Source organism: Scyliorhinus torazame, chromosome 11 (assembly GCF_047496885.1).
Source record: "Scyliorhinus torazame isolate Kashiwa2021f chromosome 11, sScyTor2.1, whole genome shotgun sequence".
Classification (NCBI taxonomy): Eukaryota; Metazoa; Chordata; class Chondrichthyes; order Carcharhiniformes; family Scyliorhinidae; genus Scyliorhinus; species Scyliorhinus torazame.
Window position 1 is genome coordinate 118,352,587 of NC_092717.1, and position 23,890 is coordinate 118,376,476.

At 51.1% G+C, this 23,890-nt stretch overlaps 1 protein-coding gene across 1 annotated transcript in view; it reads left to right on the plus strand.

Moving 5' to 3' along the window:
- The window catches only part of ttpa (tocopherol (alpha) transfer protein), a 92,328-nt gene that overhangs the window by 60,031 nt on the left and 8,407 nt on the right, over window positions 1-23,890 (plus strand). The window contains exon 3 of the mRNA XM_072467674.1: window positions 9,090-9,283. Within this exon, the coding sequence (XP_072323775.1) occupies window positions 9,090-9,283 (194 nt within the window). The remainder of the gene's footprint in view (window positions 1-9,089; window positions 9,284-23,890) is intronic.

A 23,890-nucleotide genomic window follows, 5' to 3' on the forward strand; every position in this document is an offset into this window, starting at 1 on the left:
TAGTATAATCCCTTGTTTGGCTTGGTGTTATTGAGCTTAACGACAGTGAGTGTGTGTGGAACGATTGCATTTTTTCAGGTTTTGAAATTTAAATAGGGAGTCACTGGAGATGGCTCTTTCAGTTGCAAACGTTTTCGTGGGGGTGGAAACGATTACTTGGGATGGTTTGCAAAGGGAGACTAAAAGAAAACTTTTCGGTTTGGCGGAGAAGCTGCAGTTATCCTTATCAAAAGGAGCGAGGAAGGTAGAGATAATACAAGCCATAACTCAGTATTTAAATTTGTCAGAAACACAGCCTGAATCATTATAATTAGCTAGAACTCAATTAAAATTAAACAATTAGAAATACAGGAAATAGATAAACAGTAAGAAATAGAACTGAAGAAATTGGAAATGAAGGAAAACAAGAGACTGGCAATGGCAGAAGAAAAGATAAAGGAAAGATTTGCAATGGCAGAAGCAAAGGAAAATGAGAAGGCTTTTGAAAAGGAAATTTAAAGGAGGAGACTTGAAGTAGAAATGGAAAAGTTAGCAAAGGAAGAAAGGGATAAGGAAAGAGAGAGAGAGAATTTGAACTTCGGAAACTGGCACTGCAAGGAGAACATCAACTTAAAAGGTTGGAGTTAAAGGCAGAAGCTGAAGAAGGTCTGGAGGAAGAAGAAATACTTCAGGATCAAAATCTTAGAAGGGGTATATTTAAATATATTCAAGCATTGTCAAGATTTGATGAGAAAAATGTGGAAGCCTATTTCATCTCATTTGAGAAAGTTCTTAATCGTTGAATTGGCCAAAGACCATGTGGATAGTGTTGGCTCACACAAAGTTGGTATGTAGAGCTAGTGAAGTGTTTGTATCATGATGAGGTGCGGAAAACAATATTAAGTGCATATGAACGAATGCCAGAAGCCGACAGCCAAAAGTTTAAAAATCTAAGGTAAGAACCAGGGGCGAAATTCTCTGTTATTGGCGCAAAGTCCGCCGATTGGCGCAAAAAACGGCGCGAATCCGACTTGCGTCACGTCGGAAAAATGGGTCGAAAGTCTCCGGCCCGAAATGGGCTAGCAGCGACGTAATGGGATCCGCGCTTGCGCACGTGGTTCACGCCGTGCAGCGTCATACGCGCCGCACGGCGTGACGGCTCATAAGGCCGCACTGCTCCCCCCCACCTGACCGGAACACCCGACCGGAACACCCGACTGGATGGCTGGCCGCCGCTCAGCCCCGAGGTTCGAGTCACGGGATGTGGAGGCGCTCCTGGACGCAGTGGAGCAGAGGAGGGACGCCCTGTATCCCGGGCACGGCCGCAGAGTTGCCCCACGCCACAGCCGGCGTATGTGGAGGGAAGTGGCAGAGGCCGTCACCGCTGCGGCCCTGACACCACGGACAGGCACCCAGTGCCACAAGAAGGTGAACGACCTCGTCAGAGCAGGCAGGGTGAGCCTCCCCATATCCCCCCTCCCCCATATCCCCCCTCCCCCATATCCCCCCTCCCCCATATCCCCCATATCCCCCCTCCCCATATCCCCCCTTCCCCATATCCCCCCTCCCCCATATCCCCCCTCCCCCATATCCCCCCTCCCCATATCCACCCTCCCCCATATCCACCCTCCCCCATATCCACCCTCCCCCATATCCACCCTCCCCCATATCCCCCCTCCCCCATATCCCCCCTCCCCCATATCCCCCCTCCCCCATATCCCCCCTCCCCCATATCCCCCCTCCCCCATATCCCCCCTCCCCCATATCCCCCATATCCCCAAGTGAATCCAGCCCTAACCTTAACCTCTGCAATGCACGCGCAACCGATGGCGTGCATTCATATACCTGTCAAACAGTGTTGCCTTTTACCCCTGCCACCACCCCCGCCCCCCCCCCCCCGCCACAGGAGAAGCGCGCACACAACAATAGGGAGCATGTGAGGACTGGAGGAGGCCCCGCTGATGAGAGGCCACTGACCGAACACGAGGAAAGGGCCCTGGAACTGGCTGGCGGACCAGAGGACCGGGAGGTTGCTGATGCAGAGGTCGGGGGCGTACTAGCAAGTGAGCCACCGACAGCCCGTCCCCATATCCCCCCTCTCCTATATCCCCCTCCCCCATATCACCTGATCATTGCCTGCGTGTCTAACCATGCATGCTTCATTGTGTATCGCAGGACCAAACGTCCAGGCACCCATCCCCGCAGATGCAGACCGCCCGCAGGATGCCCCTCGGAGGCCACGGGAGACAGAGACCCGGACCCTCCAGCATGCGACGCCCGCAGGATGCCCCTCAGAGGCCACGGGAGACCGAGAGACCCGGACCCTCCAGCATGCGACGCCCGCAGGATGCCCCTCGCACACCACGGGAGACGGAGAGACCTGGAGCAACAGGGAGACGACACCCCTGTCACGTGCGGGAGCGACCACCCAGCGACGAGGGGGGCAGCCACAGGCCCCCGTCACATCCGAGCCAGGACACCACTACCCAGGACACCACTACCCAGGACACCACTACCCAGGACACCACTACCCAGGACACCACTACCCGGGACAGCACTGCCCAGGAAGACAAAATACCGGACAGTGAATCAGAGTGGATGGGTGGAGTCGAACCCCCACCCCAAAGTGCCATGGACTCAGAGTTGTACGAAGAGCATGACACAACGCCACTGCTGTCACCAACACCCTCCAGCATCGCAGAAACACTCACCTCGGTTGGGCACTTTAGTGATGAGGCGTCTGTTACACTCACTGGTGCGCACAACACAGCCGTCCCGGTACAGCAGGTGGAGGTAGGAGCAGCAGAGGGACCGGGCAGTCGGAGGGCAGCCCAGCCCAAGCGAACATCTGCCGCCCAGATGTATCCCGGGTTCCTGGAGTTACCACACCCACACATAGATCCGATGCAACCACCGACCCGGAGACGAGCGAAGAGGGTGACGGCCGGCTTGCGGCGGCTGCAGTCGCAGGTGGAGGAGTCCACCCGCGTCCAGGAGCTGGAAGTGGTGCCGGTCATACGTGCCACCCAGGCCGACACCGCACGGGTGGCGTCAGTGGTGGAGGCAATGGATGCGACGGTGTCAGACATGGGGAACGGTTTGCGAGGCCTGGGGCTTTCCGTGCAGGCGGCGTCTGTGGCCCAGGACATGGCTGCCCTCTCACAGGAGGCCATGAGCCAGTGCCAGCGCCAGATGGCAGAGGCGCTCAACACCATAGCCCAGTCTCAGCAGGCCATAGCCCAGTCTCTGCAGTCCATGGCCCAGTCTCTGCAGGCCATCGCTGAGGGCATTGGCGCCAGTGGCCATGTGCGAGCCGGCGTCGCACTGTCACAGACAGGGTTTGCCAACCCCCTGGGCTCCATGGCTGCAAATCTGCAGACCCCTGTCGATACCAGCACGGGCCTCCAGGACTGGCAGCGCCAGATGCCGGGGGGGCGTCGGATGGCCAGTCCGTTCGCATCCCCCACCCATGTAGAGGCCTGGGGGCCATCGGGCACCCCGAGGGAGGAGGAGGTGGTGTGGTCCGTCCCGGGTCCCCCTGTAGGGGAGGTCCGGGAACACCGCGACACCTCGGACTCCCCCCCACCCCCTTCCGTCCCAGGTGCATCGGGTGGGCAACGGGCAGGACAGGCTGGCAGCTCGCCATCCCAGTCGCCCGGGCCGCAGCCTGGCCCATCTAGGCCAGGACGCCCCAGGAAACGGCCGCCAAAGGGATCCAGTGTCAGAGGGCAGGAATCACAGGAGTCCACCTCCAGTCCTGCTGTACCGTCTGGGGAACCACGTAAACGTAGTCAAAGGACCCATAAGGCCAAACAATTAGACACTGAGTAAGTTGGCACGGATGCAGGGCACAGATGAGTTTTAGGGGCTAGGGCACGTGCATGAACTCCTTTGGTTATTAAAGTCTATGTTACACCTACAGAAGCTGCCTTTGTGCTCTGTCCAAAGCGTGCGGGGGTGTCATGTACGTTGAGCGCAAGTGTGTGTGTGAGGGGTGGTCTTACCTCAGCCCCAGGTGAGTCTGCCCCCTTCCCCCTGGGCCTCCATCAACATCCCCCCGGGCAGAGGACGGGACCGTGCGCTGCAGTGTCACAGCTGCATGCAGGGATGGTCCGGGTGGATGGTGGTACTGTGGCCATGGGTCAGACATAGTCCAACGATGTGGAGCCAGGAGCTCACCGCAGGGCGGGTTGTCATCATCCTCCATGGCCTGCAATAGACACGCGTCCACCCGCAACTGTGTGAGCCCGGCCCGTTGTGCCGCAGGTGGATCGGCAATGGGGGGGGGGGGGGGGGGGTGGTGTGCATGCGGGTGGGGTGAGTGGGGTTGGGGAGGGGGGTGAGGGTGCTGGGTGGGTGGATGGGTGGGGGGTGTGGGTGGTCGGCTGTTGCCATGGTGTGCGGTCTGTGGCCATACTACCCGATTCCCACGCCCATCTAGTCAGTGAAACGGGCGGCTATCAGTCTGTCCCGTGCCCGCTGGGCCAGCCGGTAACGGTGGACAGCCACCCGCCTGTGTCTACCCCATCTGCCTGACCATTACACCCATCCCCCTCATCTGGGGAGGACTACGCCTCTTCCTGCTGCTCCTCCACTCCGCCCTCCTCTGCCTGCGGCATATCGCCCCTCTGCTGGGCAATGTTGTGCAGGACGCAGCACACCACAATGATGCGGCCGACCCTATCTGACCGATACTGGAGGGCGCTCCCAGATAGGTCCAGGCACCTGAAACGCATCTTCAGCACGCCAAAGCACCTCTCTATCACTCTCCCTGTCGCTACATGGGCATCATTGTAGCGGTTCTCCGCCTCATTGCGTGGCCTCCGTATAGGCGTCATCAGCCACGATCGCAATGGGTAGCCCCTGTCGCCCAGCAACCAGCCCCTCAGCCGGGGATGGCGTCCCTCGTACATGCCGGGGATGGATGACCGCGACAACACGTATGAGTCGTGTACATTGCCTGGGTAACGGGCGCAGACGTGCAGGATCATCATGCGGTGGTCGCAGACCACCTGTATGTTCATCGAATAGGTCCCCTTCCTATTGGTGAACACGGCCCTGTTATCTGCAGGTGGCCGCACGGCGACGTGCATCCCATCAATCGCGCCCTGGACCATGGGGAACCCGGCCACGGCAGAGAGGCCCACGGCCCGGGCATCTTGGCTGGCCCGGTCCACAGGGAAGCGGATGTAGCGGTGCGCCATGGCATATAGGGCACCTGTCACTGCCCGGATGCACCGATGTCTGCGATATGCCGGACAGGTCCCCACTCGGTGCCTGAAATGACCCCGTTGCATAAAAGTTCAGGGCCACCGTAACCTTGACGGACACGGGGAGAGTGTGTCCCCCGCCAGTGCCATGCGGTGACAGGTGTGCCAGCAGGTGCCAGATGTGTGCCACGGTTTCCCGCCTCATCCGGATTCTCCTCCTGCATTCCCGGTCCATGAGGTCCTGGTATGACTGCTGGGGCTGGTACACACGGGGCGCCCTCGGGTGCCTCCGTTGCCGTGGGGCCGCGACGTCCTCCTCCCCCTCCTCGTCCTGTCGGTCAGGTGTCCCTCCAGCCTGGGCTGCTGCCGCCTGTCCCTCTGCGGCAGCCTGCGCCGCCTCTCTGGCACGCTCCTCCTCCTCCTCCTCCTCATCCAGGGCAACATAGACATTAGCAGCTGCCGCCACGGCGGCCAACATCGCTGGATGATCGGAAAACATGACGGCCTGGTGGGGGGGGAGGGGAACGACGACATGTCATCATTGCCCATATCCCCTCCTCCCCCCAGCCAGGTGGCATGGACCGCATGGGTCCAACTGTTGGAGGCTGGCACCTGGCCAGGTGGACCAACTCACTTGCCCTCGCATCCCCCTCCGCGGCACGGACCCCCCATCCCCCTCCCCGGCACGGACCTCCCCAACCTCCTCCCCGGCACGGACACCCCCAACCTCCTCCCCGGCACGGACCCCAACCTCCTCCCCGGCACAGATCCCCCCATCCCCCTCCCCGGCACGGACCCCCCCCCAACCTCCTCCCCGGCATGGACCCCCCATCCTCCTCCCCGGCACGGACCCCCCATCCCCCTCCCCGGCACGAACCCCCCCAACCTCCTCCCCGGCACAGACCCCCCCCCCATCCCCCTCCCCGGCACGGACCCCCCCAACCTCCTCCGCGGCACAGACCCCCCCCCCATCCCCCTCCCCGGCACAGACCCCCCCAACCTCCTCCGCGGCACGGACCCCCCCCATCCCCCTTCCCGGCACAGACCCCCCAACCCCCTCCCCGGCACGGACCCCAACCTCCTCCCCGGCACGGACCCCAACCTCCTCCCCGGCACGGACCCCCCCATCCCCCTCCCCGGCACGGACCCCCCCAACCTCCTCCCCGGCACGGGCCCCCCATCCTCCTCCCCGGCACGGACCCCCCCAACCTCCTCCCCTGCACGGCCCCCCCCCCCCCCCCCATCCCCCTCCCCGGCACGGACCCCCCATCCCCCTCCCCGGCACGGACCCCCCCAACCTCCTCCCCGGCACGGACCCCCCCAACCTCCTCCCCGGCACGGACACCCCCCCCCCCATCCCCCTCCCCGGCACGGACCCCCCCAACCTCCTCCCCGGCACGGACCCCCCTCCCCGGCACGGACCCCCCCAACCACCTCCCCGGCACGGACCTCCCTCCCGGCACTCCCCCGGAGCCCAGCCCACTCTAACTACCCCCCCCCCCCCCCCCCCCGCCGCACACACACACACACATCCCGAGACACACCTCTCCCCACACATTCAGACTGCGGCCACGCCACCGCCTGCCCAGAGCCAACCCCCCAGGCTGTCACTCACCTCCACGCTGATCGGCGTGAACCTGGAGCACAGTATCACGCCGATGAAAAGAAGGTTTGATTTACGTCGACGTGAACGGTCATCACGTCGACGGGACTTCGGCCCATCCGGAAGGGAGAATATCGGCAGGCCGAAAATCGGCTGCCTTGCGCAGACCCGTGACATTCTCCGCGGCAGCGGCGACATTAACGCCCCGCCGACTTTTCTCCCTTCGGAGACTTCGGCAACCGGCGGGGGCTAAACATTACTAAACAGGCTGCAGAAATTACCAATGATTTTGAATTGGACAAAAAGCAAAGTTTGGTTTTCATTATCAATTTCAATTTGTGAAGGACAGAAACTGCCTCATAACTCGCTAATTCTAGGTAGCAATCGAGTAAACCTCCTCTGAACTGCCTCTAATGCATTTATATTATTCCTTAAATAAGGAGACCAAAACTGTACACCGTATTTGAGGTGCGGTCTCACCAATGCCCTGTATAACTGAACCATAACATCCTGACTTTTATATTCAATTCCTCTCATAATAAACGAAAGCATTACATTAGCCTTCGTGATTAAATGTTATATATGCATTCTTACTTTTTGTGACTCATATAGAAGAACACCTGTCCCTCTGTAAACGTGGAAATCTGCAGTTGTTCTCCATTTAAATAATGCTCTGCTTTTTTATTCTTCCTGTCAAAGTGAACAACTTCACATTTTCCCACATGATATTCCATCTGCCAGATCTTTGCCCACTCAACCTATCTATATCCATTTGCAAACACATTTGTCTTCTTCACAACATACTTTCCTATCTATCTTTGCATTGTCTTCAAATTTAGCTACCATGCCTTCACTCCCCTAAACTAAGGCATTGATGTAAATTGTACAAGTTTGTGGTCCCAGCTTCAACAGCGGGACGTCACTCATCACATCCTGCCAATCAAACTTCAAGGGGTGTCTTTAACTGTTCCTAGCTCCTTGACACAAGTTAGCACATCAGCTTAAGAAAGAGTAACAGTCTGTGATTTCACATCAATTCACGGGTATCTCGATATACTACCAAGATTGGAGCTTGTGTTTTCTCAGAGGGAAGGGTGGAATACATGACTGGAGGGGTATGGGAAACTGGAGAGCATGTGCAAGTTGGCTCAAGAGCAGGGTTCTATTTCTGGTTTTGGGGAAAGATCCAGGACAGGTTCTCGACTCGTAACTGCAGAAGCAACTGCACTTTGCCTTTATATTTTGCCTCCCAGCTCATATATTTTGAGAGGGCTGCCACTATCTTTCGGTCATTCGAATACTCTCTGAAAGGTCCTCTTGCCATGTGTAACTCCGATTTCAACTGAACAAGTTTTTGCTCTGTCGTCAGATCAAGGGACTGAAGTTGCATATTGGAGTTTTGTTGGAAAGTTAGCTCGGCCTGTTCTTTCAACAGCTCTTTCAATTCAAGGATTTCCCCATCTCTATATCAGAGTTCTTGACTCCTATTCTGGATGGTCTTGGCTTCCTGTAGTACAAAAAGATGTCCACTGTACACCAGAAGGTGTCAGCCTATCACTGGTTTCCACAAACTACTTGCAATTCTATCATTAACTGACATTTCTGTTTCAAGCAGCGGGCATTTAATGTTTAGAACTCTTTACTGAGCCAGAATGATATCGTTGCAGGGTCCATGAATATCCTGGCTCTACCTTACAAAACAGAGATATGACCATCAGGCAAAGATTCAGACACCAAATTAGCAAATAATATCTAAGTTTATTAAGCACAAGCAAAGCCGAGACGTTCCCCTCCAAGTCATCCACCATCCTGACTTGGACATTTGTCGCTATTTCTTTACCATCGGTGGGTCAAAATCCTGGAACTCCCTTTCTAACAGCACTATGGTTGTACCTACACCACATGAACTGCAGCGGTTCAAGAAGGTAGCTCACCATCACCTTCTCAAAGGCAATTAGTGATGGCCAATAAATGCTGGCCTAGTCAGCGTCGCCCTCTTCAAGGGTGCAGGGAAGAAAAAGATAAAATAGAGGGAGGAGTGTTTGAATGTACACACATCCTGGGGTCACACTAAAACAGAATGTGTCGAGTTAAGAACAAGGAAAATAAATTTTATAATTCTTGGTGGACATTAAGATCACAAAAATGAAGATAAAAAGATGGGGAAATGTGCAAACAGTTCAGAGAGACATGTAAGAACATCAAGGCTATTATTGGTAAGTATAACTATCCAATGAGAGGTTGGAATAAGGATAATTTACTGCTATTTTATCACTGATGTGAGTTTTTTTTTCCAGGACGTTGGGACCCAAAGCATTTTTCAGCCTATGAAGTATTTCGCGTCAGTCTCATTACATCAGAACTAATTGTGAAGGAGGTGAAAACCCAGTTAAATGGTGTGAAGGTTATCTTTGATCTTTGTGGTTGGCGATTTTCTCATGCCTTGAAGATCAGTCCAACAATTGCCAAAAGGATTTCTGCTGTGCTGGTAGTAAGTTTTTTTACTTTTCATTCAACTTCAAATTCAAAATCTGGCATCAATAAGTTCCATCCCACCATCAGACTCACCATGGACTACTCTCCAGAATCGGTTGCATTCTTGGACACACTCATCTCCATCAGGGACGGACACCTCAGCACAAAAGTCTCAATTTCCACTACTGTTTACATAATGCTGGCACTGCCTACTGGCTGAGTCAATTGTCCTACACCTGCAACACCATGCATCCCGTCACAGTATGCCCACATCCTGGACCCATTTCTTTAGTCCAACCATACCCCAAAACTTTTTCTATTACTGTTGTAAAATGATATCTTGACATTGCTACCACATTCCCAGTGCCTGAAACTTCACAATGTCAGTACCCCTCTCCCCACAACCCAGCAGCTGGTTCTGCTGTGAGACTGACTGAACTCCACTGGCAGATTCCCCCGATCCTTTTCTGGTGACTAGATGTATTTCTGAAGCTTACATAGATACATAAAACACACAGTGCAGAAGGAGGCCATTCGGCTCATCGAGTCTGCACTGACCCACTTAAGCCCTCACTTCCACCTTATCCCCATAACCCAATAACCCTTCCTAACCTTTTGTTTTAGACACTAAGGGCAATTTAGCATGGCCTAACCTGCACGTCTTTGGACTGTGGGAAGAAACCAGAGCACTCGGAGGAAACCCACGCAGACACGGAGCGAATGTGCAGACTCTGCACAGACAGTGACCCAGCGGGTAATCAAACCTGGGACCCTGGTGCTGTGAAGCCACAGTGCTAGCCACATGTGCTACCGTGCTGCCCAAATGCCTTACAATGTTTACTGTTTAGAATCAAGTCATTGTATGTAGAAAACTTTCCATGTGTTCACATTCACCAATGATAAGACACACGTACACCCCACAGGCTTCAGTTTTGTGTATTCAAACTGGTAACAAATCTGAACTCTGTAACAATGATCAAATGAGGAAAGTTTATCCCCTCCGCTCCAGAAATGGAGACAACAAAAACTTGACCATTTTTTCTGATGTTGTGTTCAGTGGAGAGAGGCAAACTAAACTCCTTTATGTTGTTGCCATCTGTCTGTAGGCAGAGGTAAAGTAACTCACAGCAAACACTCTTTCGGATTAAATCAGAAGTAATATTTATTAATTCATTCAAACCCAGAGTTGGTCTTTGCAGCAAGCACACAAGAAGGCGATGGGAAAGAAAAATGTTGTACAACTAAGAATAACATAAAACAAAAAACAAGCAAAGATATGGATCATGGATATTAATTCACTTGAATGTCACAGTCCAGTGAGAGTTCCTTCATATAAGAGTAAAAGTTCAAATGGGTTCGGCTAACTGAAAGCAGGAGTTGCCAAATTACTTCAAAGTTGGTGAACGTGCAGCAAGCTGAGGTTGGTGTACAGAGACTTGGTCTGCTCTACAGGCAATGGTAGGAATCTTCCAGAGAACCAGGCTTTGAGGAAGTTTCACATGAGGCAGGCTTTGTTGAAGCTTGAAGTCCTGGTTTGGTGTTTGACAGGCTGAATGTTAACAACAGACTGCCTTAGGAGTTCAAGAATATAACAATAAAGGCCAAAGGGATTTAGGTCCTGTGGTGTTGCCCATTGATAGTTTAAGGTTACCAATCAGATTCCATGTCCCTGGTCAAAATCCATTGTTTATCTGAGGAGAAGATGGTGGCTATTAGTGTATTTGCGAGTATAACACGTTTCAGTGGATCATCGCTCTTTGTTATAAGTCCAGATTGGGAATCAGATTGCCTGTTGTTCCCTGGTTTCATTGATTGTAATGGATCCACTTAATGATAGGTGTGAGATTCCATAAGGATGAGGGTTGAGCTTTGTCCTTTAATTACTGTTGAATGTTTCCAGAACTTTAGCCAACTGTCAAATCATGTGACCTATGGAAGCCATGTTTTTTGTCGAGCAAAGTCCATTTAAAAAAAAGCAGAAAGTAAGGATTGATTTAAACAATTCATTATATTTTACATGTCTTATAGACATGAGGCGGTAATAAATCCAGAATGTAATTCTAAAAGTGATAACAAAAAAACTGAAACAATCAAATTGCTCAAAATGTTATCTGAAATACATGGGGCGGGTTTCTCCCCTACCTGGCGGGGCGGAGGGTTCCGGCGTAATGGAGTGGCGGGAACCACTCCGGTGTCGGGCCGGCCCAAAGGTGCGGAAGTCTCCGCACCTTTAGGGGCCAAGCCCTCACCTTGAGGGGCTAGGCCCGCGCCGGAGTGGTTTGCGCTCCACCGGCTGGCGGGAAAGGCCATTGGCGCCACGCCAGCCGGGGTCGAAAGGTCTTCGCCGGGCGACGCATGCGCGGGAGCGTCAGTGGCTGCTGATGTCACCCCCGCGCATGCGCAGGGGAGGGGGTCTCTTCCGCCTCTGCCATAGTGAAGACCATGGCGAAAGTGGAAGAAAAAGAGTGCCCCCAAGGCACAGGCCCGCCCGCGGATCGGTGGGCCCCGATCACGGGCCAGGCCACCGTGGGGGCACCCCCCGGGGCCAGATCGCCCCGCGCCCCCCCCAGGACCCCGGAGCCTGTCCGCGCCGCCTTGTCCCGCCGTTCAAAAGGTGGTTTAATCCACGCTGGTGGGACAGGCATTCCAGCAGCAGGAATTCGGCCCATCGCGGGCTGGAGAATCGGCGGGGGTGGGCCCGCCGACCGGCGTGGCACGATTCCCGCCCCCGGCGCGGCGCAATTCCCGCCCCGGCCGAATCTCTGGTGGCGGAGACTTCGGGACACGGCGAGGGCGGGATTCACGCCAGCCCCCGGCGATTCTCCGACCCGGCGTGGGGTCGGAAAATCCCGCCCCTGATATCTGATTTTTTTTTCCCTTTTCCATAAATTCAAACCTCCAAAGTGCAAAATGAAGTTTTTTAAGATTATACTTATTTCATAACAATATTAAACCCAAACATAAAATGTTGTTTTAATTATTATGAATCAGGTATTTGTTGCAATGCAGCAGGAGGTCATTTACCACATTGTATCTACACTGGCTCTCCAAATAAGCATTTCACTTGGTGCCAATCCTCTGCCGTTTTATACTATAGGCCTACCCGGTACAAGTTAACTCTGCACATTCTCCCTTTTGAATGCCTCAATTGAACCTCCTCCACCACACTCTCAGGCTGTGCATTCCACTCACTGTGTGAAAAATCTTTTCTCATATCACTTCTTTGCTTCTTTTGTCAATTACTTTAAATCTGCGCCCTCTCGTACTTGATCCTTTCATGAGTGGGGACAGTTCCCCCCTATTTACTCAGTCCAGAGCCTCATGATTTTGAATACTGTGGTGGTATGTATTAGGGGTATTAAGGTACCCTGTGATGCCGAGAGGCCATTGGTGGATAGACACTGGATCCCGATTGGATCAGCCGCCTGCTGGCTCCACCCAGTAAGGCGGAGTATAAGAGCACGGGTTCTCCCAGCAGCCGCATTCTGTAACTGGGCTGCTGGGGAACAAGTCTGTGTAATAAAGCCATCGTTCGACTCCTTCTCATCTCGTCTCGTGAGTGATTGATTGTGCTACAATTTATTACGCAAACTTTTAAGGACATGGAGCTCCGAATCATTCCGGAGTGCCTGCGAATCAGCCCCCACGCGGCAAACGCAGTGGCCACTTTTAAACATTGGTTCGCGTGTTTTCAGGGATACCTCCGAACGGCCCCCGGCATACCTACAGAAGAACAGAAAATCCAGGTCCTACATGCCAGGGTGAGCCATAAGACCATAAGACATAGGAGTGGAAGTAAGGCCATTCGGCCCATCGAGTCCACTCCACCATTCAATCATGGCTGATTTCAACTCCATTTACCCGCTCCCCATAGCCCTTAATTCCTCGAGAAATCAAGAATTTATCAACTTCTGTCCTAAAGACACTCAACGTCCCGGCCTCCACCGCCCTCTGTGGCAATGAATTCCACAGACCCACCACTCTCTGGCTGAAGAAATCTCTCCTCATCTCTGTTCTAAAGTGACTCCCTTTTATTCTAAGGCTGTGCCCCCGGGTCGTAGTCTCCCCTGCTAATGGAAACAACTTCCCTACGTCCACCCTATCTAAGCCATTCATTATCTTGTAAGTTTCTATTAGATCTCCCCTCAACCTCCTAAATTCCAATGAATATATTCCCAGGATCCTCAGACATTCATCGTATGTTAGGCCTACCATTCCTGGGATCATCCGTGTGAATCTCCGCTGGACCCGCTCCAGTGCCAGTATGTCCTTCCTGAGGTGTGGGGCCCAAAATTGCTCACAGTATTCTAAATGGGGCCTAACTAATGCTTTATAATGCTTCAGAAGTACATCCCTGCTTTTATATTCCAAGCCTCTTGAGATAAATGACAACATGGCATTTGCTTTCTTAATTACGGACTCAACCTGCAAGTTTACCTTTAGAGAATCCTGGACTAGGACTCCCAAGTCCCTTTGCGCTTCAGCATTATGAATTTTGTCACCGTTTAGAAAATAGTCCATGCCTCTATTCTTTTTTCCAAAGTGCAAGACCTCGCACTTGCCCACGTTGAATTTCATCAGCCATTTCTTGGACCACTCTCCTAAACTGTCTAAATCTTTCTGCAGCTTCCCCACCTCCACCATACTACCTGCCCCTCCACCTATCTTTGTATCATCGGTGAACTTAGCCAGAATGCCCCCAGTCCCGTCATCTAGATCATTAATATATGAAGAGAACAGCTATGGCCCCAACACTGAACCCTGCGGGACACCACTCGTCACCGGTTGCCATTCCGAAAAAGAACCTTTTATCCCAACTCTCTGATTTCTGCCCGACAGCCAATCTTCAATCCATGTTAGTACCTTGCCTCGAATACCATGGGCCCTTATTTTACTCAGTCTCCCGTGAGGCACCTTATCAAAGACCTTTTGGAAGTCAAGATAGATAACATCCATTGGCTCTCCTTGGTCTAACCTATTTGTTATCTCTTCAAAGAACTCTAACAGGTTTGTCAGGCACGACCTCCCCTTACTAAATCCATGCTGACTTGTCCTAATCCGACCCTGCACTTCCAAGAATTTAGAAATCTCATCCTTAACAATGGATTCTAGAATCTTGCCAACAACCGAGGTTAGGCTAATTGGCCTACAATTTTCCATCTCTTTCCTTGTTCCCTTCTTGAACAGGGCGGTTACAGCAGCGATTTTCCAATCCTCTGGGACTTTCCCTGACTCCAGTGACTTTTGAAAGATCATAACTAACGCCTCCACTATTTCTTCAGCTATCTCCTTTAGAACTCTAGGATGTAGCCCATCTGGGCCCGGAGATTTATCAATTTTTAGACCTCTTAGTTTCTCTCGCACTTTCTCCTTTGTGATGGCTAACATATTCAACTCTGCCCCCTGACTCTCCTGAATTGTTGGGATATTACTCATGTCTTCTACTGTGAAGACTGACGCAAAGTACTTATTTAGTTCCTCAGCTATTTCCTTGTCTCCCATCACTAGATTACCAGCGTCATTTTGGAGCGGCCCAATGTCTACTTTTGCCTCCCATTTTTAATGTATTTAAAGAAACTTTTACTATCATTCCTAATGTTACTGGCTAGCCTACCTTCATAATTGATCCTCTCTTTCCTTATTTCTCTCTTTGTTATCCTCTGTTTGTTTTTGTAGCCTGCCCAATCTTCTGACTTCCCACCACTCTTTGCCACATTATAGGCTTTCTCTTTTGCTTTGATGCATTCCCTAACTTCCTTTGTCAGCCATGGCTGCCTAATCCCCCCTCTGATAACCTTTCTTTTCTTTGGGATGAACCTCTGTACTGTGTCCTCAATTACGCCCAGAAACTCCCGCCATTGCTGTTCTACTGTCTTTCCCACTAGGCTCTGCTCCCAGTCAGTTCCTCCCTCATGCCCCTGGAGTTACCTTTATTTAACTGTAACACCTTTACATCTGATTCTACCTTCTTTCTTTCAAATTGCAGATTGAATTCTACCATATTATGATCACTGCCTCCTAAGTGTTCCCTTACTTTAAGATCTTTAATCAAGTCTGGCTCATTACATAGCACTCAGTCCAGAATGGCCTGTCCCCTCGTGGGCTCCATCACAAGCTGTTCCAAAAAGCCCTCCTGTAAACATTCAATGAATTCCCTTTCCTTGGGTCCACTGGTAGCATTATTTACCCACCTGCATATTGAAGTCCCCCATGATCACTGTGACCTTGCCTTTCTGACATGCACTTTCTATTTCATGGTGCATTTTGTGCCCCTGGTCCTGACCACTGTTAGGAGGCCTGTACATAACTCCCATTATGGTTTTTTTGCCTTTGTGGTTCCTCAACTCTACCCACACAGACTCCACATCATCTGACCCTATGTTGTTTAGTGCTATTGATTTAATTTCATTCCTAATTAACAAGGCAACCCCACCCCCTCTGCCCACCTCTCTGTCTTTTCGATAGGTTGTGAATCCCTGGATGTTTAAATGCCAGTCCTGAACCCCCTGCAACCACGTCTCTGTGATGCCTACCACATCATACCTGCCAGTCACAATCTGGGCCACAAGCTCATCTACCTTGTTCCGTACACTGCGCGCATTTAAATATAGCACTTTTAATTCTCTATTGACCATCCCTTTTTGTTTTCTTAGTGTGGTGGACCTTGGTTTACTGAGCCTTTCCATACACTGTGTCATATTTTGTGGGATGGGGACTACTGTAACCTCTCCTGATTTCTGTCTTTTCGTGCTTTTTTGTATTCCTAAGCAGCTACGCTTCCCACTGATTACTTCACCTCTTGGTTCCCTGACTTTCCCTTCCACCCCAATCTCTAGTTTAAAGTCCTATTGACCACCCTATTTACTCTTTTCGCCAGAACACTGGTCCCAGCTCGGTTCAGGTGGAGACCATCCCAACGGTATAGTCCCCCCTGTCCCAAAACTGATGCCAGTGTCCCATGAAAAGGAACCCCTCTTTCCCACACCACTCTTTCAGCCACGTGTTACCTTCCCTTAATCTTGCCTCCCTATGCCAATTTGCACGTGGCTCGGGCAGTAATCCGGAGATTATGACCCTTGAGGACCTGTTTTTTAATTTGAATCCTAGCTCTTTATAATCTCTAAACGGGTCCTCTTTTCTAGACTTGCCTATGTTGTTGGTACCGACATGGACCTCAACAACTGGATCCTCCCCCTCCCTCTCCAGTATCCTTTCAAGACGGACAGAGATGTCCCGCACCCTAGGACCGGGCAGGCAACATACCATGCGGGACTCTTTATCCTGCTCACAAAGGATACTATCTATCCTCCTACAACTACAACTTGCCTATTTACTCCCTCCCCTTGAATGGCCTGCTGAACCATGGTGCCTTGGTCAGCTGACTCATCCTTCCTGCAGCCCTGTTCGCCATCCACACAGGAAGCAAGTGCCTCATACCTGTTGGACAGGGTCAAGGGCTGAGGCTCCTGTGTTCCTGACTGCTGGTTCCCTTTACCTGCCTGACTTGCAGTCACACCCTGCTGTCCCTGGTCACTGGCAGGATTTAAACTACTTACTCTGACAGGTTTGACTGCCTCCTGAAACACAGTGTCCAGGTAAGTCTCCCCCTCCCGGATGTGCCTCAGTGTTTGAAGCTCAGACTCCAGCTCATCAACTCTGAGCCGGAGTTCTTCGAGCAGCCAACACTTACTGCAGATGTGGTCGCTGCAGCTCGCAATGGGATCTGCCAGCTCCCACATCAAGCAGCTCAAGCATATCACCTGACCAGCCATCACTAATTAATTAATTAGTTTAATTTAAGTTTACGAGTTTAGCTGTGTTTTTTTTTAATTTGGGGCAGATTTGCCATCAACCAATCAGATCACAGCTTCCCTCTGACGTCACTTTTGGAAAAAAAAACCAACTGGAAAACAGGAAGTTACCATTAGGTTTTTATACTCACAGAGACTGCTCCTCCTCCTCCGAACGGCTCCCAAAATTTTGTCCGAAGAAAGAGAGAGAACAAAACAGTTGGGAAAAATCACCTTCTCCCACTCTTCACCGAATTACCTCACTGCACCAAATTACCAAATTCTCACTCTGTCTGTGTCTCACTCACTCAGGCCTGAAATCTACACGCTCATAGAGGATGCGGAAGATTTCCCGACGGCGATCGCCATGCTGATAGGAATCTACGTTCGTAACTGAAGATCCTTTACCCTCGTTCCTGGAACCATTCTTGTGAATCTTTTCTGCACTCTCACCAATGCCTTCACATCCTTCCTAAAGCTCCACACCCAGAATTGGATCCAATACTCCAGCTTGTACATGTCCAAAATAACCTTATGGCTCTTCTAATCTGTACCCTATTAATAAAGCCTAGGATTTGTATGCTTTATTGACTGCCTTCTCAGCCTGTTCTGTCACATTCAATGACTTATGCACATATACATCCAGGTCCCTCTGTTCCTGCACCCCCTATGGAATTGAACTTTTTGTTTTATATTGTCTCCCCGTGTTCTGCCTACAAAAATGAATCACCTCACATTTCTCCACATTGAACTTCATCTGCCATCTGTCTGCCTATTCCACTGACTTGCCTATGTCCCTTTGAAGATCTAGATTATCCTCCTCGCAGTTCACAATGCTTCCAAGTTTCATATCATCCGCAAATTTTGAAATTCTATCCTGTACACCAAGGAAGTCATTAATTATTTAACATGAAATGCAAGGGCCCAAACACTGAACCCTGGGGAACACCTTTACAAACCATCCTCCCTCCTGAAAACATCCAAATACATAAATGTTACACACTTTTAATGCTGTATATCAAAAGCATGGGATGGCACTTGATATTTTTTGCTAGATCTAGCCCTCTGTCAGCTGAAGGGAGTCACCATCTATACCACTTCTGTCGACAACCCCTGGACTCTGTTATGCAGAATTTCTTATTATAATGTAATTTTCATTACATTTCAAAAAGCTGGAGGATATGAAAAACTTATTTGCCACAATTTAATTTTTAAACCATCATCAAGTACTTATTTTTTTTACTTCTTTGAGAGATTGACTTCAAAACCTGTGCTTTCTTTCATTTTTTGAAGAACTCAATATATAATGATCTGGGGGAATCGCCGGGGGCTGTCGTGAATCCCGCCCCCGCCGGCTGCCGAATTCTCTGGCAACGGATATTCGGCGGGGGCGGGAATTGTGCCGTGCCGGTCGGCGCCCCCCCCCACCCCTCCCCCCCGGCGATTCTCCGGCCCGCGATGGGCCGAAGTCCCGCTGCTGGAACTAGGCGGCGCGGGCGGGCTCCAGGGTCCTGGGAGGGCGCGGGGCAATCTGGCCCCGGGGGTTGCCCCCACGGTGGCCTGGCACACTATGATCTGCGGGGGGGTCTGTGCCGTGGGGGCACTCTCCTCCGCCTCGGCCACAGTCTTCACCATGGCCGACGGGAATGGACACCCCCTCTGCGCATGCGTGGGGATGACGTCAGCAGCCGCTGACGCTCCCGCGCATGAACGGACTTCCGCCGCCCGGCGAAGTCCTTTCGGCCCCGACTGGCGTGGCGCCAAAGGCCTTTCCCGCCGGCTGGCGGCGCGCCAACCACTCCGGCGCAGGGCTCGCCCCTCAAGGTGAGGGCTTGGCCCCTAAAGGTGCGGAGAAATCCGCACCTTTGGGGCGGCACGTGCCGGAGTGGTTCACACCACTCCATCCCGCCGGGACCCCCCCGCCCCGCCGGGTAGGGGAAAATCCCGCCCCTGATTCCCAATGGAGGGTGATAACAAAATAAAGGACTGAATTCTCCGGCTGTTGGGATTCTCTTTCCTGCTGGCAGCACAACCCTGCCCGTGAGCTTCCCGGCGGAATGGGGTGGCTTCAATGGGAAATCCCATTGACAAACAGCAGGTCGCGAGAATCTCACCATCAGTGAATGATGCGCCACCGATAAACACGTGGCTGAGGGACCAGAGAATCCAGCCAAAAATCTCTGAAACTGCAGTAAGAGAAAATAATTAGTGTATAATAGATGACAGATGATATCCTTTAAGAATATGTTCCCTTCATATATATAAAAAATATAGCATTAAAATAAAATATCTAAAATGTATGAAAGGTAATATGAATAATATATAGAATATATAATAAAACCAAGCTATCATTAAATGCATCAACTTTAATTAAAGAAAATTTGAAATGAAAAGCTTTGATAACTTGAACTAAGGAGACCATAAGACCATGGGAGATGTTTTGCTTGAAGTGTCTTGGAAGTGTATTTTCCAGTTTGAAAACCAAACTAGAATTATCATAGAATTTACAGTGCAGAAGGAGGCCATTCGGCCCATTGAGTCTGCACCGGCTCTTGGAAAGAGCACCCTACCCAAGGTCAACACCTCCACCCGATCCACATAACCCAGTAACTCCACCCAACACTAAGGGCAATTTTGGGCACTAAGGGCAATTTATCATGGCCAATCCACCTAACCTGCACATCTTTGGACTGTGGGAGGAAACTGGAGCACCCGGAGGAAACCCACGCACACAGGGGGAGGATGTGCAGACTCCGCACAGACAGTGACCCAAGCCGGAATCGAACCTGGGACCCTGGAGCTATCCACAATGCTACCGTGCTGCCTCAGAATTGAAATGTAATACAGTAAGACCTGCCTAATGTTGACTCAATTAGTGTTGTTTCACTTTAGTATTGTTAATAAAGTACTAACAATAGCTGGGACTTTCTGGTCCTACATTTGGTAGGAATCATCACAGGCGGGATGGCAAATTTGGTCTTTGGTCAGGATTTTCCGGGGGATCTGAAAATCCTGGCAAATATATATGTTTAAAATAGCCAGTATGATGTTGTTTGCCACAACCATCATCTTCTTTGGCCTGTGTGCTCATATGACCTGTACCCCAGCATTTACATCCTTGCCCTCAGTCTCCCTCCCATCATCTTCTTTGGTCTGCCTGCTCATATGTTCTTTACCCCAGCACTTCCATCCTCGCCCTCATTCCCCCCCTCCTTCCTTCTCTTCTGTATTTGACTACTGACCCTGCTTTCAGGCCTCGTCTCCTTGACTTGCTTCCTCCCCTACTTTCTTATCTCAGTTCCTATGGTTTGTTCTTCAGTCGCTCCCTTCTGCTGGCTCGCTTCCCTTCTGAACTCATACCAAATCCTGACCTCCGATAGGTGGCAGAGGTTGGTCAGTGTAAGGAGTCCTGGGATTCAGCTGCTCTCTGCATGGCCAACTTCTGCTACTAGATTCTATGAATCCTGCTAAGAATCCTATAAGAAAGTACAAGCTCTACACCAGTGTACCTGTAGGAAATAGAAAAGACTAATCTTAATTGGCAAATTAAATTGAATTCAGACACAGGTCTTATCAATAAATGGCTAGATTATTATGGGCTAGACTGGAAATTGCTTTGTGCCCTCATGGATTTGCGTTTAGTGAACAAGATGACCTTGGAGAATGCATGAATGAACATAGGAGAGTTACTAGAGAAAGGTACAATGTCAGGGCTGGAACCAGAAAGCATGATACAGGATACCAGCTTTAGTCTGGTCATTAATTTCTAAAAAAAAGTTGATCTGTTGAAAGAAAATATTGTGTTATGGTTGTGTAAAATGAGAAATTATGATCCCAGACCAAACCTCACAAGTTGCTAAGTAACCAGACAGAAACCCCAATATTTAATTTAATTTGTAAGACTGTGAGGAAAGGATACTTCACTCTAGAAGTGATTGATTCCATGCACAAATTGGGATATAGTATATTGAAACAAATTTAATTGCTAACTTTAACATCATAAAGAAAATAGCTTACAATCACAAGTTAAACAATGCTTAACAATAAAATGAAACACTAATTTCTTTTTTTTTAAAGATATATTTTATTCAAGATTTTTTGGCCAAACATAACAGCACATAGCGTTTCCTTTACACAGCAATAAAACAATATAAATAACAATGGCCAGTTTTAAACAAGTAAATAAATAATATATGAACAAAATCAAAAGTAAAACTAAATGGCAACTGCCTTGTCCAAGATAAATACTCTCCAAAAATACAATCCAACAATCCAATATACAATTACATATACCAAATACCTATACATATACAATAACATCCCTGAGAGTCCTTCTGATTCCTCCCCCCCCCTCCCCCCCCCCCCCCCCCCCCCCCCCCCGCTGCTGTCTTCTTCTTTTCCATTCCCTCTATCTTTCTGTGAGGTATTCGACGAACGGTTGCCACCGCCTGGTGAACCCTTGAGCCGACCCCCTTAGAACGAACTTAATCCGTTCCAACTTTATAAACCCTGCCATGTCATTTATCCAGGTCTCCACACCCGGGGGCTTGGCTTCCTTCCACATTAACAATATCCTGCGCCGGGCTACTAGGGACGCAAAGGCCAAAACATCAGCCTCTCTCGCCTCCTGCACTCCCGGCTCTTCTGCAACCCCGAATATAGCCAACCCCCAGCTTGGTTCGACCTGGACCCCCACCACCTTCGAAAGCACCTTTGCCACCCCCACCCAGAACCCCTGTAGCGCCGGGCATGACCAGAACATGTGGGTATGATTCGCTGGGCTTCTCGAGCATCTCGCACACCTATCCTCTACTCCAAAAAATTTACTGAGCCGTGCTCCAGTCATATGCGCCCTGTGTAACACCTTAAATTGTATCAGGCTTAGCCTGGCACACGAGGACGATGAGTTTACCCTACTTAGGGCATCAGCCCACAGCCCCTCCTCAATCTCCTCCCCCAGCTCTTCTTCCCATTTTCCTTTCAGCTCATCTACCATGATCTCCCCCTCGTCCCTCATTTCCCTATATATGTCTGACACCTTACCATCCCCCACCCATGTCTCTAAGATCACTCTGTCCTGCACCTCCTGCGTCGGGAGCTGCGGGAATTCCCTCACCTGTTGCCTTGCAAAAGCCCTCAGTTGCATCTACCGAAATGCATTCCCTTGGGGCAACCCATATTTTTCCGTCAGCGCTCCCAGACTCGCAAACGTCCCATCTACAAACAGATCTCTCAATTGTGTTACCCCTGCTCTTTGCCATGCTCCAAATCCCCCATCCATTCTCCCCGGAACAAACCTATGGTTATTTCTTATCGGGGACCGCACCGAGGCTCCCGTCTTTCCCCTGTGCCGTCTCCACTGCCCCCAGATTTTCAGTGTAGCCACCACCACCGGGCTTGTGGTGTATTTCTTCGGTGAGAACGGCAACGGCGCCGTCACCATAGCTTGGAGGCTAGTCCCCCTGCAGGACGCCCTCTCCAATCTCTTCCACGCCGCTCCCTCCTCTTCTCCCATCCACTTACACACCATTGAGATATTGGCGGCCCAGTAGTACTCACTTCGGCTCGGTAGTGCCAGCCCCCCCCTGTCCCTACTACGCTGAAAAAATCCCCTCCTCACTCTCGGGGTCTTCCCGGCCCACACAAAACTCATAATACTCTTCTCAATTCTTTTGAAAAAAGCCTTCGTGACCACCACCGGGAGGCACTGAAACACAAAAAGGAATCGCGGGACGACCACCATTTTAACCGCCTGCACCCTCCCTGCCAGTGACAGGGACACCATGTCCCATCTCTTGAAGTCCTCCTCCATCTGTTCCACCAACCGCGTTAAATTTAGCCTATGCAATGTACCCCAATTCTTGGCTATCTGGATCCCCAAGTACCGAAAGTCCCTTGTTACCTTCCTCAACGGTAAGTCCTCTATTTCTCTGCTCTGCTCCCCTGGATGCACCACAAACAACTCACTTTTCCCCATGTTCAATTTATACCCTGAGAAATCCGCATTATCTCTGGCATCCCCTCCGCCGGGTCCGCCACATATAACATCAAATCATCCGCATACAGAGATACCCGGAGTTCCTCTCCTCCCCTGAGTACTCCCCTCCACTTCCTGGAACCCCTCAATGCTATTGCCAGGGGCTCAATCACCAGTGCAAACAATAATGGGGACAGAGGACATCCCTGCCTCGTCCCTCTATGGAGCCGAAAATATTCAGACCCCCGTCCATTCGTGACCACGCTCGCCATCGGGGCCCTATACAGCAGCTGTACCCATCTTATATACCCATCTCCAAAGCCAAATCTCCTCAGCACCTCCCACAAATAATCCCACTCCACTCTATCAAATGCTTTCTCGGCATCCATCGCCACCACTATCTCCGCTTCCCCCTCTGGTGGGGGCATCATCATTACCCCTAGCAGCCTCCGTATATTCGTATTCAGCTGTCTCCCCTTCACAAACCCAGTTTGATTCTCATGGACCACCCCCGGTACACAATCCTCTATCCTCATTGCCATTACTTTGGCCAGAATCTTAGCGTCCACGTTCAGGAGGGAAATAGGCCTATAGGACCCGCATTGCAGCGGGTCTTCTTCCTTCTTTAGGAGGAGCGATATCGTTGCCTCTGACATAGTCGGGGGCAGCTGCCCCCTTTCCCTCGCCTCATTAAAGGTTCTCATCAGTAGCGGGGCCAGCAAGTCCACATATTTCCTATAAAATTCAACTGGGAATCCGTCTGGTCCCGGGGCCTTCCCCGCCTGCATGCTCCGAATTCCTTTCACTACTTCCTCCGTTTCAATCTGTGCTCCCAGTCCCACCCTCTCCTGCTCCT